The following is a 19,150-nucleotide window of genomic DNA, read 5'->3' as shown; positions in this document are numbered from 1 at the left end:
CTATGGAAGCAGGTAAACATTACCATCCAGAAAAAAATCTGCTTCTTCTGCACACTTATCATCCTAATTCTGCCCTATGGATCAGAAACTTGGACCTTACTCCAAACAGACTTGAACCGGCTAGAGGTTTTCAAAATGTGGTGCCTGCACCAGACAGGTCTCACTTTACGACCATATCCAAAATGAAATCATCAGATCCAGATGTGGACAGCAACCAATAACTGAAGAGCAGATCCAAGTGTGGAGACTGAGATGGTTAGGTCATGTGTGTGTGATGGACCCAGATTACTTGCTGCATAGACTCCTCTGTAAGCAACATCCTGCTCAGTGGAAGATTCAAAGATCAGCACCAAAGAAAACTTGACTAAAACAAGCTGCAGATGACCTGAGGAATCAGTGAATTGACCTCAAGATCATCACTGTAGATCATAAAGCATGGAAAAGCTTTGTGAACAAGTTCAGAATCCTGCAGCACCACAACAGCACATTGGTTGTGCAGCCAGCTGCCAGCTAGGGATCAAAGAAGAAGGACTTTTAGTCTTTTAAAGCTATATTTTATAAAAGACCTAACAAGTTCTGATGAAGTTAAGACTATTTAATGTTCAAATTAAGGAATGAATATTTCCACTTTCAGAATTTTAACTGCTAAATTAGTGTGTTTATTATAACAACAGCAAATAATCACATACTTGCTATATGCCTTGTAACATATTTTTCCCAATAAAATACTGCTTAAGTTTCTTTACAAGTGTGAAGGGAAAGTTTTTGTACAAAATTTAAACAGTAGAAATAAAATTATTATGATTTTTACCCAGAATAAGAAATTTAAATTAATGAAGATTTCAGTATGTAAGCAAACAAAGGAAAAAGATAATGTATTAAAGAAAAGTTAGAAATACGTATAAGAGTTACTGTATTTATTTTATATCAAGGAGGAGTTTAATGAATGCAGTGTGCAAATGTTTAGTTATTCAAATTAATAACTACATTCCACTGACAATGTTTACTCACAAATATAATCACCTAGAAAACTTACAAAATAAAAACAACTATTTCTTAGACTGAAATATTTCAACACATATATCCAACATGAAGATTTTCCAGTTTTTTTATTAAACAAGGCTAGTAGCTAATAAACTCTAAAATGCTGTTCTTAGCAAAACAAAATCCTATATTGGAGAAGTTATGATTTGAATTTGACAAAATCTTTCATTTTCAAATGACGGTAAACAATGCCCAAATGCAATCATTAAAATAAATTTTTTTACAAGAAAAGATGCTTGAATACATAAATTTCAGACTTTTAGGGAAATCAACTACAGGTTGATGAGAAAATCTGACAATTTCATGGCCAGCAACACAAATTAATATTTTAAATAAACTGAAAATTAAACAAAATTATTCATTAAATAATTAATTTCATACCATTCTAATGGGTGATCTTAAAGTCACGCAACCCAAATGACAACAAATTGTTTTTTAGAAAGCTTTTTATTAATTTACAAATCAATATTAACATTTACAAAAGTATTACTCACAAGTTTATCATAAGTGCTGGAAATGTTCTCATGATTTTCAATGCATGCATCAACGTGCTTTCTTACATTGTACGCGATATTTTTCACTGTAGCAGCAGTGATATATGATAGTCCTCAATATTTTTTTTAGGCTCATCAAGTGTATGTAGGTTGTTTGAGTACACATTAACTTTCAAAAAGCCCAACAAAAAAATCGAAAGGACTCAGGTCGGGTGAACAAGGAGGCCACAGACCATGAGAAATTATCCGGTGATCGAAGAAATTGCATACTACTGTTCACCGTGTCTGCAGTTGCTCCATTTTCCTGCAGCAATCACATTCATCAGCATGTAACAAAGCTATAAACTGCATGATTACTTCTTGATACCATTTAGCTGTGATAGTCTCTGAAAAAAAGATAGACCTGAAAATTCTCTAATGAGATACACCACACCCCAATTTTTTGTGAATGTAATGGATGTTTGTGGAACACATATGGTTTCTCTGAAGACCATATTCTGTAATTTTTACTGTTAACATATCTGCTAAGATGAAATCAAGCTTCATCACTGGAAAAAGCCTTGTCTAGAAAGACATGTCATTTTTAAACCATCAACAATACTGCATTCATTTCTCCTTATCTGGTTCTTGGAGTTGATGACACGTTAATCTGGTAAGGATGTAATTTTATAACTTCAGTAGCCTTATGAACACTTCTGTAAGATAGCCCATCTGATTAGAAAGTTTTCAGAGACATTTTTGGAGAATGAAAAAGTGTTTCATTTATTGTCTGCAGACTGCCGTCAGTTAAAACACTTGGATGGCTGATACGCTTACAATCAAGCGTACTAGCTGTATCCAGAAAACTATTAAATAAACGACTTGTAGTGGACTTGTTTGGCACATTAATATCTAGAAAAGCATTTAAAAAATTTTCTTGATACTTTGTGTACAATTCTGATTCGCAGTAACTCACAACAATAGAGATACATTCTTGCATAAAAGATATTGCTGCTCAAACTAAACAAACTGCTTGGTGCCAGGCCCACTGTTTCCCGGAAACATGATCTAGCAGTGCTACTGTATACTATTCTGTCACACAAAAAATTACTCTATTTAAAATATCTTTTACAAATTTAACTGTCAATCTTACAAAGCAGAAAAATTTGGGTTGCGCAACTTTATGATCACTCTGTAGCTTCTATAATTTCCACTTGTAACTGTGTATAAGTCATCAAAAATGTATGTTACAATAAAAACCTAGCAAGAAAAAAGGAGTTGCTTAGATAAAATAGTAATATTATTTTATCAATAAAAATTAACACCAGTGAAATAGAATAAGGTGGAAGTGGCAAACTTTTTAAATATGCAATCATCACAGACAGAACTTCAGTCCAATATGTTTTAATTTGTTTTTTAATAAGAAATTGTAACAGACCTCAACTGAAAGAATGGGCAACCTACAAATAATACATTCTCAGAGGACAATTTAAATTAAGTAGGATACAGTTAAAATAATTTTATAACAGCCAAAAATAGTTACGGTATCACGTTCATGACATGGAATTGCTTCTCAGAACTACATGGAAAAGATATGAGTTCAAGGTTTCCTACACATAAGCACCTGTGATTGTGGATTTAAAATTTTAAATACTTATCTTATTCTTACATCATAAAAGCAAGTTAATACTAAGCACAACTTTTCTGCAAGATTCTGTGATTCTGAATCACTGTGTAGGCCTAAAAAATTCAAAAAATCACTAATATTATTAAAAATGAACTCAAAAATAGATTTTATCAAACTCCTTTTTTTCTTCTTTTTTTGAACATATTATTTTCTTCATAAATGGTAATAGATAAATGGTAGCTTGAAATATTAAATGACTGAACTGGTAGAAGCAACATGAATATGATCCCACTGCTGGAGTAATAGTAAATGGTTAAAAAAAAGTGTTAGTAACAAACCTGGTTTTCTATATACATGAAAAGCACCATGAGTACGTGGTTGCTCTACACTGCTGCTGCTGCATTCTGATGCAAACTGAGCAAAATCTGCAAAACCAGTAGTGGTCTCATTGTCAGTACTTCGCTGACCTAGCTGTTTTTTAGGTGAAATCTGCAATAAACATAATTTTTAAAATCAAAATGCATTAAAAGTATAAAAACTTAAGTAAAACAAGACAAAAATTGAAATGTCAACAACTACTCTTCATATACAAACTGTATAACAACTACTCTTCAGATGTTTTGTAGAATACTGAGAATATATATAGTGATTACAATTACACTTCTAATAAGAATCAATCACTGATTTTTAAACAAATAACATTTTTCTTTTTTTTTTAATTTTCATATTCACAAACAGTGTTGAATTTAAAGCCACTTGCCTAAATAGGGCACAAACATCAGAACAAGTAGCTAAAATCAAAACCTTTTTTATCATGTTTTAACTGTAAAAGCGTATTATTAGCAGCCCATGAGTCACTAATGACATTTGCTGTTGAACTAAACTTTATTTCTGCACTTGTTTTACAAGCATAAATTAAAAAAATTTTTTTTTAACAAAAACAGTGCAGTTTGCTATAACTTCTTTAACATTATATAAATCTGAAGTTTCAAAGAGTAAAACACCATTTTGTATTTTCTCACTTTTCTTTAGGGTTTTCAAGTCACAAAAATCTGTATGTCATGAAAGAAATAACGTACTAAAAACAAAACTAAAACTAAAAAAAAAGGTGGATATTTTTTTCCTTTTTTTTAGGCTGAGATTTAATCATGAAGGCTTAAATTAACTTATTTAAAAATTTAACTAATTAAACCTTAAATTATAAGCATCGAAAAGAAAAATCAATTTCTTCTTGAAGTTATTAAAAAAAAAATAGCAATGAAAAAACAAAAAATGCTTCTGTTTGGAAAAATTGGTTTCTAGATTATTTCTTCTTGGGTTAGTTTTTCGTTATTTCCTATATAAATAATATTGTTAATTGGTAGACATAATCAGTGAAGCATGAAATTTTAGAAAATTTGTAAAACTCTTATTAAGTTCCAGTAAATTAATTTAAAATAATGGGTAATGGAGAATAATTTAAACTAAATTTGGCAAACATATATAACCTAAACCCCTATATGAAATGAAAACTGCCATCAGTGTGATAACTTTTAGCAATATATTTTTCCCCAATTATCTTCACAAACAATGCACTGGTATGAAATTAATATACTGTTAATAATATACTATTAATATACTATTAATTAATATACTATTAATTAATATACTAATTATATTATATTAATATATATATTAATTATACTACAAAAAAAATTTGTAAACATTGTTAGTTCAAAAAACAGCTTATATGAAAATTTACTTCAAATGCTACATAGTTCATCCATAACTGATGGCAGACGTGAGTAGTAGTAGAATCTCTACTCAAGAAGAAATTCCTTCCTCATGTAAATAATTTGAAAACTCTACAGTAGTCATTGAATATACTCAAAAATAAAATTGTAAAGCAAGAAGTCCTGCATAAAGATCATGGAATAAAATTTTATTTATACAATTTTATCATGCAGTTCATAATTACATTACAATCTGTTAATCTGGACTCAAAATTTGGACTTTCAGCTAAACTGGAGTGATCCAGTCCATTATGTTATATTTTAAAATATATTTCTTATAATACTTTTACTTCCACTTTTGAATAAGATTCTTCAAGTTGGATTCATTTACTAAGAATGACCGATTAAGAGTTAAAATTTATTATTTTCATCATTGTAGTCACTCAAAGTAACTAAATTTACTTTTGCTGCATATTTGTTATTAAATTAATAAAATTGTTTTTTTTTCATTTAACTACTTTATGAATTTGATTTTCAGTATATCATCTCATCATCCGCATTTTTTAAATGTATTTGTAGGTAAGTAAGCCAAGTGAAATAAACAAATGCAAATGAGAACTAAATAGTTAGTTTTTTGTTACATTATGTACTTTAAACTTTTAATTCATTTCAGTCATTTTTAGGAATTATTTTTGCATTTAATTGTGCCAACTTCTGTAGTTATATTATGCAATAAGAATATTTTTATTGGCATTTATTAACCATAAATTAACTTGATCAATTTAATATGTAAATTATAACATTAATTAAAGAGTAGTTTGACATAAGCATATTTTTTAAAAGATAATTCAAACTTACTATCTGTTCAGGGTGTCCACACAATTTTTTTGAGGATTTCAATGATTAATATTATACATTTTTTTGACAATAGCATATCATCAGTTATAAAGTAATAACTTACCAAACGATTACCTGTAAATAATTTAGTAACAAAAGAAAGGAAGAAAACAAACCCCTTTATTTTTTTTGAAGTGAAAAACACTTCAGCATTATCATCAACTGAATACGACTTATTTGTAGTAGTAAACAGATATTACATTTTGCGTCTTAATAGAATAATAAAATTTAAATTACTATATTATTAGCAAGAAGAACTGATGCAGATTACAGGTAAATTAAATATGTGAGAATAAACGGAGTATAATAAACGGCCCTAAGAAATAACAACACCCAGTCTAAAATTTCCTTATCACTGCCCAGGATTCATAGAATGTTTTTGGGCAATGTTTTAAGGGAAAAAAAGCCTTGATCATCCACACAGCCAGCCTAAGTTTCATCCCATCTTCTTTCTTTATTTCTTTTTGGGTTCATTTATTTTTATTTGATAGTAAATATAAACACAATCATGCTGAACTAACAGCTGATCTCTTCTACAATATTTTTTACTTTCCTGGCTGCAGTGATATTTGCTGCTATAGGAGCTATAGCTATAACAGGAACGTATACAGATCGGTCAAAATAAATCTAAAAAATTAGTCTTTTTTTAAGTTTGTGCCTTAAGGAAACATTAAAAAAATTTATCAAAAAAAATATAGATTTAAATAAATTCTAAGTAATCTACAAAAAAAATTTTATTCCAATGCTCCCAAATTCAAAAAATCTATTTTTGAATTTAACTCTATATTTGATCTTTTAACTCTAAACTCCAATGACTGATTTCTTCAAACTTGGTTGACAGGTACTACCATCGGGGGAAAGAATGTATTAAATTTTTACTGGGGCACTTTGGCAAAAAAAATCTTACAAAAGCTGAAGTTATTTTATTGAGATCACTAATTACTAAAAATCTTTTTTTAATATTCTCCCCCTCCCTAAAAACTTACTTTATATATTTTTAGCTATATCTTGCTTCAGAAAAGGAGTTATGGGAGTTTTTTCAATCTATATTTTTTACATTAATAAAATAAGCCTTCAAACTACCATAAAAAGTTTTTGCTCATCCCACTCCAATGGTCTGTGGTAACAAAAAATATTTATTTTATTAAAAAAAAAATTCTTTTTAAATTTAATCCATCTCACAAGTTATCTAATGAATTTAAAATGTAAAAATTTTAATTTTTTGATACCTCTTACTCTAGTATTTCTTGAAAAAAAAAAACAAAATTAGCCAAAAATGTTCATCTCCTTCCTAGAAAATCCCAACTTTATTTATTATTATGGCTGTATTTATTAAACAATTTTAAAAAGTTCTTTTTTAATTTATTATCATCACTCAGGAAGTGATTATTTTCTTAAAAATTAATTTTACTTGAATACTTTCCCTTAAGTACAGAAGCTCCCAAAATGAAGGTTTTTTTTCATTTTTCAAGAACACAAAACAATAGCCTCGCCATTGATCAGTTTTTTGTATTTATTTATTAATTATATATTTTAAAATTAGAAATAAAAATTATTATTGCTACATAAAAATATGAAAAAATTTATAATTTTGGTTATTGTTTTTCAATAAAAAGAATTATTTAGATAATTCTAGATAATCTTTGGTGAGCCACCTTCCTGGTAAAATATTTTTTTATAACAACAAATTTAATGTTTTTAATCTCAGGATGGGTTGCTTCACAATTTGCTGTTTTCTCCATTACTGATATCCTCATCAGACAAAGCTGATCGAGGCCTTTTCACAGGATTGTTTTTGGTGGTTTTTTCAGATGGGCCACCAACCATCATAGGGATTTCTTGTGGACTTGTAATTTTGGTCCCATGAGTACCACCAATGTAACAGACCACTTCAGCAGAGCACACACATACTGGAGGTAAAACTAAATACAACTAGGTTCACCCATGTGCCCAGAGGACATTGTTTGAGACTCATCTACCCATCAGCATGATAGTTTCCACCTTGAGTTATGGTTGCGTTTCATAAGGTATTACAACACCACCAAGTGAGTATATGTGTAAGAAGAAATAGTGTAGAATGTTGTTGTGTAGTTGTGTAAGGGTATGTTGTAATTTGTGTAGTGTTCTTGGTGTACTATATGTGTATAGAGTAAAGTATTTTGCAGCTCATTGTGTAGTGGGAAGAAAAGTTGCAGAGGCCAGGCCGGTGGGGATGCCAACCTCCAAAGAAGACTCCCCCCCGATAGGGTAGGCATATCAAGGACAACTTCATAAAAGAGTGTATTTATATGAAGGTTATTTCTTTCCAAACCTTGCTAATAGAAAAATTTATTTTACCCAATCCCCGGTTTTAGAGATAAACCTCTTCTTTCATTCAACATTAGAGTAGGCTTTTTTACTGATTGTCTAACCATAATGGTTTTTTTTTGCACACTTCAATAAATTGTAACAAATTCTTTACTGTATATATTCTTTACTTTTTTAACTTCTTTACAATTACTACCACCATTGATTCCTTTACTTACCAGATTTTTCCATTTTCTCTCATCAGTTTCAATTTCAGTTATTGGAAAAGCTTCGGGCGGCTGGAATTAGAGGCATGTGCAATAACTTGTTTAAGTCTTATTTGAGTGGTAGATACCAACAAGTTAGAGTCAATAATATACTTAGTAAGAGGGGCAAGGTAATTTATGTAAGAGGGGCAAGTATTAAAAATGATATGGAAGCTGACCTAAGGCTGATCACAAGCCACATAAGATGGTGACTTGTGATGAATGGAATTTCATTAAAAGTAAATAAGACAAATTTACATGAACATCAATTTGCAAACTATAGCAGAAAATGTCGGAAGTATTAAATATCACTCGTTGGGATGCAAGGTGAATACTTATTGTTCATGTGAGAACATTTCATATGCTACATCTGTAAAATACTTGGGCATTAGACTATACTGGAATGTTCATATTACTAATTTCAAAAAGAAATTACGTGTTTGTACAAATAAAACATTATTTAAAAAAATATTGTCCTGTTAAGAGTTCTAAAATCGCTGTATTATTCATTTATAGAGTCAAGGTTAAAGTATAGGGTGATATTTTGGAGTGGAGCTTACTACAGTGTTTTTAAATCTGTTTATATTGCTCAGAAGCATGTAGTACATATAATATTGGGTAAAAGTAGATGACATGAATCCTTTCCATTATTCAGAAGCATTAAGATCTTGCCCTGTCATGTATTTCTATAGAATGCTAATGACATATTATGAAGGCTGTAAACAGGATAAAATCCTTGCTACTTTGATTACAAGGCCTTTGTGGTAAGCGGGCAGTTCCTCCTAAGCCAAGAATTGAGTTATTTGAATGTTTTTATTCAAACTTAGGTTCAAAAATATTTAATAACTTACCAAGGGAATTTAAATCCATAGAAGACTCTAAAAGGTTTTCACTATCAATTTATGACTGGCTGTTGTCAATTAAAGATGTAGAGAGTTTTTTTAATTGTTTGGGCTGTGATTCTGAGTGGAATCAATGACTACAAAATTTCCATATTTTTATTTCTGTTATCATTAGTTAAATTTTATCTAAAATTAATTTCACTTTCAATTTTATCACTGTATTCTTGTATTGTATTTATGATTCTGAGTTATTTAATCTGTATATATAATCTTGTCACTAGCTGAAATTTTAGTACTTCAAGACTTGTATCGTGTAATTAATTTTGAAATCCGGCTTGGAAATCCACACTTGACCATTATTCAATAAATGATTAGTTTATTATCTTACTCACTGAAAATAATTGGATGGTAACCTCCAATAAAGTTATTACTAAAGGGGGTAGGTACCTAGTTCCACAAAGATTATGTAATAATTGTTACTTTTATTATTTTACTTCTATTTTATGTTTGGTTGTGTCTACTAAGCTTATGTATTAAGAATTTATAATTGTAAATAATTTTATTTTAATTTGTAATCTGTTTATTTTGTGGAATAAAGATTACAGTCTGCAACCAGACTTTCACTGCAAGGGCTGTTGGCACCATATAATTCTAATGGATATTAAAATAACTATTGTGTACCTATAAAATCGCTGTTTTTGTAGACTTCTTTAATCACAAATGCTGCTCTTAATTTGCAAATGCTCTATCAATTAAATGTTACAAAAGGATAAAATTATTGTTACCAAACATACTTGAACATTATTGAAAATAATTATGTTTATAATTGCTTGTTTTAATAGTTTCCCTATTAAAAAAGAATAACAATAATAATAATAATAATAATAATAATAATAATAATAATAATAATGATGATTATGATGATGATGATTACTAATATAAATTGTTGAGTCTGAAACAACTTAAAATGAAATACTGACAAAAACCAAAAGGAAGATTAGGAACTAAAAAAATTTCAATTTAAATAAATAAGGTATTAACAAAATTTATCTGCATAAATGACAAATAACCAAAAATAAAAGAATTAAATAAAAACTTACATGAAAATAAATCTTTGCAGTCAAATTAATTAAAAGTGCCAAACCTGTTAATAAAAATAACCACAATACGCTCATGCTAATGATACATTTAAATAAATAGATAAATACTTAGAATAAAACATAAAAAATTTCAGGATAAGGTATCTACCAACTACTTTACCTTTTGATAAAAAATAAAATTTCAACCCCTTCTTTGGGGATGATGGCCCAGGGATTGTAACTCAAATGTTTTAAATGGTAACAAACTTTGTATGATTCATTTTAAAGGTCTCTTTAAGACAAGAAAAAGGTATAAATAAAAAGTTGGTATGATGTCTGCACCCAAAATGGCAGCAGGATAAAGTCTGAATTTTGGAAAAAATTATATTAATAATTTAAGGAAATCTTATTGCAAATAAATAAATGAATAGAAATTTGATTATATGGATATTATTGAATAAATTTATTTAAAAAAGATTATTTATTAAACATGTTTGCTTATTTACTTGCTTATAATTTTAATTAATGTTCGAAATGACCTCCCTTCTGTTAACAGTATGCTACTGAGTTGTAAAAGTATGATACTGCATGGCAAAAACTAGTTTCATGTTCTCATCACCTGGATATGATATATTTGTTGTAAAAAAAGGAAATGTTAAAATAAAAATAGACAATTAAAAACTAAAAACCCAGAAACACAAAATTCATTTTAAAAGTAAAAAGCCTGTAACGCATGCTAAAAGTGAAATAAAAACACAAAGATATATCACATTATAAATCTCAAAGTAATAAAATTACCATCAGCTTTATGGCAAATGACATGAATAGTTGGAACACATTGCAATATCGTGGATGTCCAAAGATGTTTCAAGTGCTGTAGACATGGTCGCAGGGCTAAATTTTGTAAGTTTGCCTTGGTATGTGCCCATTGTGGCGAGGAGGGCTACAAACATGGCAATTGTTCGCATCGGTCTGAGGCTCCGGCCTCCACTTCCTGCATAGAAAGGCGGACTGGCTGAAATTCTCCTCTTTGTTGGAGTCCAGACTGAAGATTTTTTCTTGAGACCTTGATGCCCTGCCATTAGATGTTCTGGCAGAAAATTTCACTTTGGAGTGGTGGAACGTATATCTGGTTGGTGGTCTCAAAATCTGACAGCAATGAAGCAGTCTGTGAACCGACATAGAAGGGCTGCGCAACAAGAGGGTGATCCCAATTGGCAAGCAGCCCTAACTGCAGATTACCACAGAGCGAGGGCTAGGTACTTTCATAGCATTAGGTCCTCCAAGCATAATTCCTGGTGCTCCTTCGTTCAGGAGAAAGGGAATAGAAACCATTGAGGCATTGTGTACAGAGCCCTTGGACATAAGTGCAGCAAGATGTCCTCCAGTCAGCTTTGTCAACCTGCTAGGGTGGTAATTGATAAGGACCATGTCCTAAATTTTTGCTGAATGATTTGCTCCCAGATGACACTATGGTGGGTGAGGTTTCATACCACCACCATGTCAAGCGGTAAGTGGCGATTTTCAAGACCGACATGCAATCTTCTGACATCACTGAAGCGGAAGTGTGCCAGGTGATCTGTAACATGGCCCGGTACACGGCCCCCAGATATGATTGTATCACAGTGGAGCTGCTTGTTCGAGCACTTCCAGTGGTCCTTAGTCCTCTAACTAGAATGTATAATAGGTTGCTCTTTGCCGGCCACTTTCCGGTATGTTGGAAGCATGGAGACTTGGTGTTATTCAAAGGTGGTGACAAAGATCCTACTGTTAGTTCTTCTTACCGCCCACTAACGCTCTTGCCCGTGATTGGCATGGTTTTTGAGAAGGACCTTTATTTGCGTATTAATGTTAGATTTGCTAATGGACAACCAGTAGGGTTTCTGACCAGGCAAAGGCACTGAGGATACTATACTAAAGGTGATGGATATAGCTTCCTCCAGTCCATGTAAATATGTATTACGGATTTTTCTGGACATATCCGGGGCATTTAACAACTTATGATGGCCCTCTACCCTGTTTCAGATGCAGAAGCATAAGTGTACATGAAATGAACTAGAAGTGCTCTGAAGTTATTTTAGCCATCGGACCGTTTCCCTGCATCATGGTGGCTCATAGGTTCATAAGACCTTAACTAAAAGAGGCCCTCAGGGTAGTGTTCTGAGTCCCCTTCTTTGGATAATAGAATTCGATTCGATGTTGCGTTTAAGCAACATCTTGCATAATCTCTTACAATTTGTTATTATTAGTTGTAGATTTAGGCCTCCCTGGTTTTCCCCTATTATTACTGCTCTCTGTTTCTTCAAATCATTTGATGGTTTTTGACACTGTACATTTTGAAATAGGGTTATGATTATTAAATATTGCACTAAACATTTCACAAGTTGCCATGTGGTTGTTGTGTCATCGCTTATACTGACGACATGCTGCTACTGATTGAAGGGGATTTGCATAATGAGGTAGAATTCCGAGCTGCTCGTGCTTGTGAGACACTCTGACTGTGGAGTCCATAAAATGATTTTCAGCCCAGAGAAAACCACAATGATGCTGCTTAAGGACCAATTAGCTGCTTCTCGACGAATCCAGGTTTGGATGGCTGGTCTCCCCATTCGGTGCGTTACGACTCAAAAATATCTGAGTGTTATCTTTAATGAGAATTTTTCATCTACAGTATGTCCTAAAAAAGGCCGCTGATGCTTGTTATGGAATCCATAAAGTCATTCATCCCGATTAGGGTTGAATTAACGACCCATGTACATCCTTTACAAAGGTGTCAATGAAACTATTATGCTGTATGCTGCGCCTGTCTGGGCTCAGCACATAGCTTCTAAATATTGCATGGACATTTTGCTGCGGGCCCAGAGACTCCTCTTCCTGGCTGTTATAAGCGGTTACAGAACAGTCTCACAGGAGGCAGCCAGTGTTATAGCCGGAGTCAAACCAATAGATATCTTGGCTAATGTGCATAAGGAATGCTACATTTCCAAGATAAATAACCTATTGACATCAGAACGAAAGCAGGAGATAGAAGACCGGACCTTGCATCTTGCCAGGTCAGGTGGGACAAATCCGCCACAAGTCGCTACACGCATGGTATATTTCCTATAATGTCTAATTTAGGTGCGATTAGATGGGTCTCCCCATTCAGTATATCACACAGTTTCTCTCTGGGCATAGTGCCTTTCAGGCGAGTTTGGCTAGGTTTTGTTTGGTGGATTCAAATCAATGCCCATACTGTGGGACTGGTGATACAGTGGACCACATCCTCTACATCTGTCCTCGATATGAGGTTGAACGTTCACAAGCTGTTAGGGACTTGAGAGAATACATTCCTTTCTGGATCTCCGTACCAGCTGGATGATCCCCGAGGAATGGTCTATAGTAGCTGGTTTTCTTCGTGCCCTTGCAATGTGTAGATCTGCAGAGGGAGTTTAATCGAGGTAATCCATCGTGGTAGGATCCCAGGTGGTTAGGGTTCCGACTTAGGCACTGGATTGGTTGGAGGTAGGCACATTGGCATCATGACGTGGTTATATTGGTATTTGTAATTTGCTCTGGGGCTCCCACTGGTGGGGGTGGCTGTGCTGCTGGGGTATGGTACCTGTGCAACCGGCGGCATGGCTTCCCTCCATCAGTAGTGGTCCTGATCGTGACTTGGTAATGCCATGTGAGACACTATGATGGGGCTGGGCTGGGCTCACCAGAATGAGGTTGCATTCCCCTTGTTACGTGACCTTAATTGGTCGACTTAATTGAGTGTAGGGCTGAATTTCTATGCTGCATAAAACATAATTCTGATTGGTATGAGTGTAGCACTGATTTAATTTAAACTCGCTTGTTCTCCGAGGCATTCACAGTCACGAACGGTGTTGTCAAATCTTTACTAGGCACGGGGTTCGCAGTTCTGCGGTTTCAGTTAGTTAGTTTGAGGGAATCATGATAGGCTGGATGTGAAGATGTTCGTTTGAGGCCTACGTGAAGGCGAAATTTGATTTGTATTTTACTGTTGCAAATGTCTGCCGAGGCATTTACATAGGTGGCATCCCGACCAAGGCCTGGCTGATGACTATGAGATGTAATCAGTTAGAGAGTCAAGATGATCTCAGGTAAAGCCCCTCAGGGCTTGGAACGGAGAGGGTGGTGTGGCGATCGGTAACATCACAAGGTGGAGGTCTTCCCCCTATGGGGTTAGGATGTAGTGTTGTCAGTATAGTGTATCTGTATAATGTATAGTGTAAAATGTTCTGCTCTTGTGTAATGGGAAGAAAAGCTGCAGAGGCTAGGGCTGTGGAACATCAATTCCCAAAGTCTTAAAGAATAAGACAATTTTGTAAATCATCAGTATCTTGGGGCTTTTTATGATAAACAATACTTATTTTGTGATCGCATTGAAAGTGATAAGTTGGGTGATCTTGCTAGCCATTCTATTTGACCCCTTCAACCAACCTATCTTACACGAAAAAATGCATATACAATTTCAAATAGGACCAAAATGACGTGGGGTATCATCTTGCTGAAACCAAATGTTTTGGAAGTTGGGGCCCACAACATATTGAATGTTTAGAATGACATGGTCAAGAAACAAAGCTTCATATTTCACTGCATTTAAATTTCCATCAATAAATATAGGCACTATCAATTGTCCACCAATAATACCTGCCCATACATTTACTTTGACTGAATACTGTGTATATGCCTCACGATAGCACTGTGGATTAAAATCAGTCCAGTATCGACAGTTATGGCAATTTACATTGTCATTTTAAAAAAATGTAGCCTCATTACTAAAAACTATGTTGTTTAATAAATTAGGATCTACACAAATACTGATCATAATTTCACAGAAATCAAGTCTTTGATCGTAGTCATGTTCATTAAGTCCTTGCGCCAGATGGATTTTGAAGGGTTTGAAATTTTCCCTTTTTAATGTTCAAATCACTGAACTTTGGCTAATATTATGTTCTTGTGCTGTTGTTCAAGTTGAGTAATGAGCATTCTCAATAAATTCTTGCATAATCTCTTACAATTTGTTATTATTTGTTGTAGATTTAGGCCTCCCTGGTTTTCCCCTATTATTACTGTTCTCTGTTTCTTCAAATCATTTGATGGTTTTTGACACTGTACCTTTTGAAATAGGGTTATGATTATTAAATATTGCACTAAACATTTCACAAACTTCATTGTCCGACCTAACTCTATCACCAAAGCCCCTCATCATTAAAAGTGTGACCCTTTCCTGTTCGTTAAGTGATATGTTGATAGAAAGTTAGCAGGTAGCACAGAAAAAATTAATTCAGTAAAAAACAATTTTAAAAATGGTAAAAGAGATGTAAATAACAAAAAGGCTTACAAATGTGGTAAAGGTAGGCAAAATTAATTAGCCAACACAATAAATTCTCATGAGAAACTAACACTTTAGTCTAACACTCTAAACGGATTATTACACAACAATGAAGTAAGCTTCATTTTTGCAACAATGGTAAGAGATATTCAATGATCAGCTGATCAGCATGATTGGTGACAATATTTTTATTTATTTACTTATTAAATTGGAACAAAAACAATTTTTTGTATTAAAAAAAATTAAATTTAAAAAAAATTTAAATCGGTTTTCTTTTTATTTAATTTTATTATCTGACCTTATTAAATTCAGTAATTTTCAAAATCCAAACTTTATCCCGCTGCCATTTTGGGTACAGACATCAAACTAACTTTTTATTTATACCAGTATTCTTGTCTGAAAGAGATCTTTAAAATGATCACAAATGACCTTTAAAATGTATCACACATAGGGTGTTATCATTTAAGATATCTGAGTTGTAATCCCTAGGGCAACCGCCTCCCACACCAAGAAGGGAGTTAGAATTTTATTTCTTGTTAAAAGGTAAAGTAGCTGACCAGTACCTTATCCTGAAAGTTTCAGTATTCTGTATGAAACTGTTTTAAAATTGTTGAGAGGTTCACACTTTTGACTCACTCTGTATATTGAGATGCTACATTTTCTGAATCCCATCTCAGAATTTTTGTTTTATTTTCTAAAAACTTCAACCTGCATTTCATGAGTACAAATACATGATCAGTATCATTATCTGCTCCTGGTTATGTTTTAATCTGAAATTTTGTTTGGAAATCTCTGTCTAACCATTCACAGTCTGCCTGACACCTTCCTGTATTCCTAGCTACAACAATGCATATCTTTTACTTTATGTTCTTTAAGAAAATTATTTGGAAATTACTAGTTTACAGTCGACACAATATTTTGAACACTTAGTTCCTTATCATTTCTTTGACTTACAATATAATCCCTTAAAATTCTTCTACCGAATCCTCCCCATTATGTTCTATTTTTTCATTATTATTACATTTACATAACTTCTCATTCTTGAGTTAGTCATCATCTACTTCATGATCAAGGAGTAAAATTATTTACATTATGGTAAAAAAACACATGCATATTCATAATCTATAAATCTAATTAATAGAAAAATATTTATCTGATCTTAAAAAATTAAAATCTAACATAATTAATATATAGCAATAGTAATTATCAATAAACAAACTCCAAATTCTCTAATAAATTGAAACTTACAGTCCCTGGAGAAATTCTTGGAGGAACAACTGGAGGCATATTCATTAATCCACCAGACTTCCCTAAGCAAAATGAAAAACACAGAGCATAATAATTATGATAAAACAGAAAAAATATAAATTATAATTTATATAAAATAACTCCTATTTATGAACAACAGTTTACTGTGGAAGAAGAAATAGAGTAAATTTAATAGCTACAGATATAAATGTGCAATTCCTGTGGAACTCAGGATAAATGATCACAATATTAGTCCAATGTTTATCGTGTATGTTTTTCCAAAAGATTAAATATCTTCTGCCAGCCTCCATGGCGCAAATGGTAGCATGTCCCGGGTTTGAATACTGGTTAGGAATGGCATTTTTCATTACACTACAGAATTCCATTTCTATATTCCATGCACAAGCTTCAAGCTTATGTGGTGATATCATCAAGCAAAAAAGCTTCTAGGGACAATAGTTACTACAAACTTAATTCTCGCTATTTATTATAAGAGAGAAATAAGGTTCAATGAATTTATTGGGTTTATAGTAGACATTTCTACTTTTAACCGATTCTTTATATTCCATTTTATTCTGCCATTCATAACTGTCTTTTATATAAATAATTAACAAAACTCAAGTTACACAATAGAAAGCAAACGACAACACAATTATTAACAATTATCATGTATCAATAAAAGAGCATTTTAAGTGTAATCTACAGGATGGCGCATAAAATGATCCAACATTTGTTTTGACAATAATTGTTTAGGTTAATAATTATTAATGTGTTTTATGTTGGCAGAAGTGACAGCAGTTTATGAATATTAGTTTCTTCTCTTTCTGAATGCACTGTTTGTATATTGTTTCAAGATGGCTGACAAAGGAAGACTGACTGTTGAACAGCGCATAAAGACTGTGTTATTTTTTAATGAAACGAAAATTGTGGTGCTTACACAATGACAGTTTCGTGCACATTTTCAAACTCGGCAGTCGCCCTCATTTAAAACAATATTTACACTTTATGAAAAATTTAAGTGATGGTACAGTATTTAAGAGTAAGCTCGAACGGCCTGCCAATGTTTATTCACAGAATGTCAAAGCTGTCAGAGCAGCGTTGCTGAGGAGCCCAGGCAAAATAAACAAGAACAGCAGCAGCATATATTGGGATTTCTAGGCAATCTACTGTGCAGTGAATTTTAAAAATTGATTTGCATTTGTATCCGTACAAAAAAATAGTATTGTTTAAATTAATGGTTGACAACAAGCACCAAATAATGGCAATCGCTAAGTGGACTGTGAACCAAGAAGTATTGTTGAACAATGTTTGGTTTTCAGATGAGGGACATTTTCATCTAGACTGGGTTGTTAACAAACAAAATGTGCGTTTTTGGGCTTCTGAAAATCCATATGTGCTTCATGCTCCAAGAATTATGGTATGGGCCGCTATCTCAAGTTACAGGGTAATAGTGCCATTCTTTTTTGAACAGACAGTGAACAGTGAACACTATCTAAACATACTGCATAATAATTTTGTTCCTCAGCTTCTTGTAAAAGGATTTTGATTAGAAAATGAGTGGTTCATGCAGGATAGAGCCAGACCACACACTGCTAATGCTGTTGTTTTACTTTCTACATGAAACTTTTAACGCAAATTTCATTTCAAATCGATTTCCTAATTGCTTTGCGTTTGGACAGACTGACCCCAAACAGTCCTGATTTAAATTCGTGTGATTATTTTCTTTGGTGATTTCTAAAGAAAAAAATTTTTCCTAAACATCCTCGTACAGTGATGGAACTGCGAGTGCTGATCATTGAGGTATGCCACGAGATAACCAAGGATATGTGTCGTATAATTACTAACAACATAGTAGTTTGTGTTGAAGATGATGGTGGTCATATTGAACATGTGATAAGCAGAACATAATCTCCAGGTATATAATAAACATGTATTTTACTTTTCTGTACTGCGATTTAAATAAATATTTTTTAACAAAACTAAATGTTAGATCATTTCATGTGCCAACCTGTATAAACATAAAAAATACTAAATTGAAGATTTAAGATAGAATGACATGAATTCTTCTTTTTCAATAAGTAACTGATGCTTGGAACTTCAAGATGGTGAAATACAATATTTTTGCAGAATGGAAAATTCTACCACATTTTTGAAAGCAGTTTATTAACATATAGACGCCAAGTTAATGCTTTACCAAAATTTCATGAAAAAAAGTTGGTCTCATCCAAGTTAAAAGCATCCTGAGATTTTTCATTTAATTTGACTTTTATCTAATTTTGGAACTCAAACGTTGTCATGCCTTATGCAATGTAGTAATTTCCTATGTAACTGGTTA

General features: G+C 32.5%; 1 protein-coding gene across 1 annotated transcript in view; it reads right to left on the bottom strand.

Annotated features, from left to right (window-relative positions):
* Positions 1 to 19,150, bottom strand: part of Reps (RALBP1 associated Eps domain containing) — a 114,266-nt gene that overhangs the window by 17,896 nt on the left and 77,220 nt on the right. Inside the window, exons 11-12 of the mRNA XM_075363266.1 lie at positions 16,816 to 16,877; positions 3,483 to 3,633 (exon numbers count right to left, since the gene is read on the bottom strand). Of these exons, the coding sequence (XP_075219381.1) occupies positions 3,483 to 3,633; positions 16,816 to 16,877 (213 nt within the window). The remainder of the gene's footprint in view (positions 1 to 3,482; positions 3,634 to 16,815; positions 16,878 to 19,150) is intronic.

Source organism: Lycorma delicatula, chromosome 1, assembly GCF_047948215.1.
Source record: "Lycorma delicatula isolate Av1 chromosome 1, ASM4794821v1, whole genome shotgun sequence".
Classification (NCBI taxonomy): domain Eukaryota; kingdom Metazoa; phylum Arthropoda; class Insecta; order Hemiptera; family Fulgoridae; genus Lycorma; species Lycorma delicatula.
This window is presented reverse-complemented; position numbering and strand designations above follow the sequence as displayed.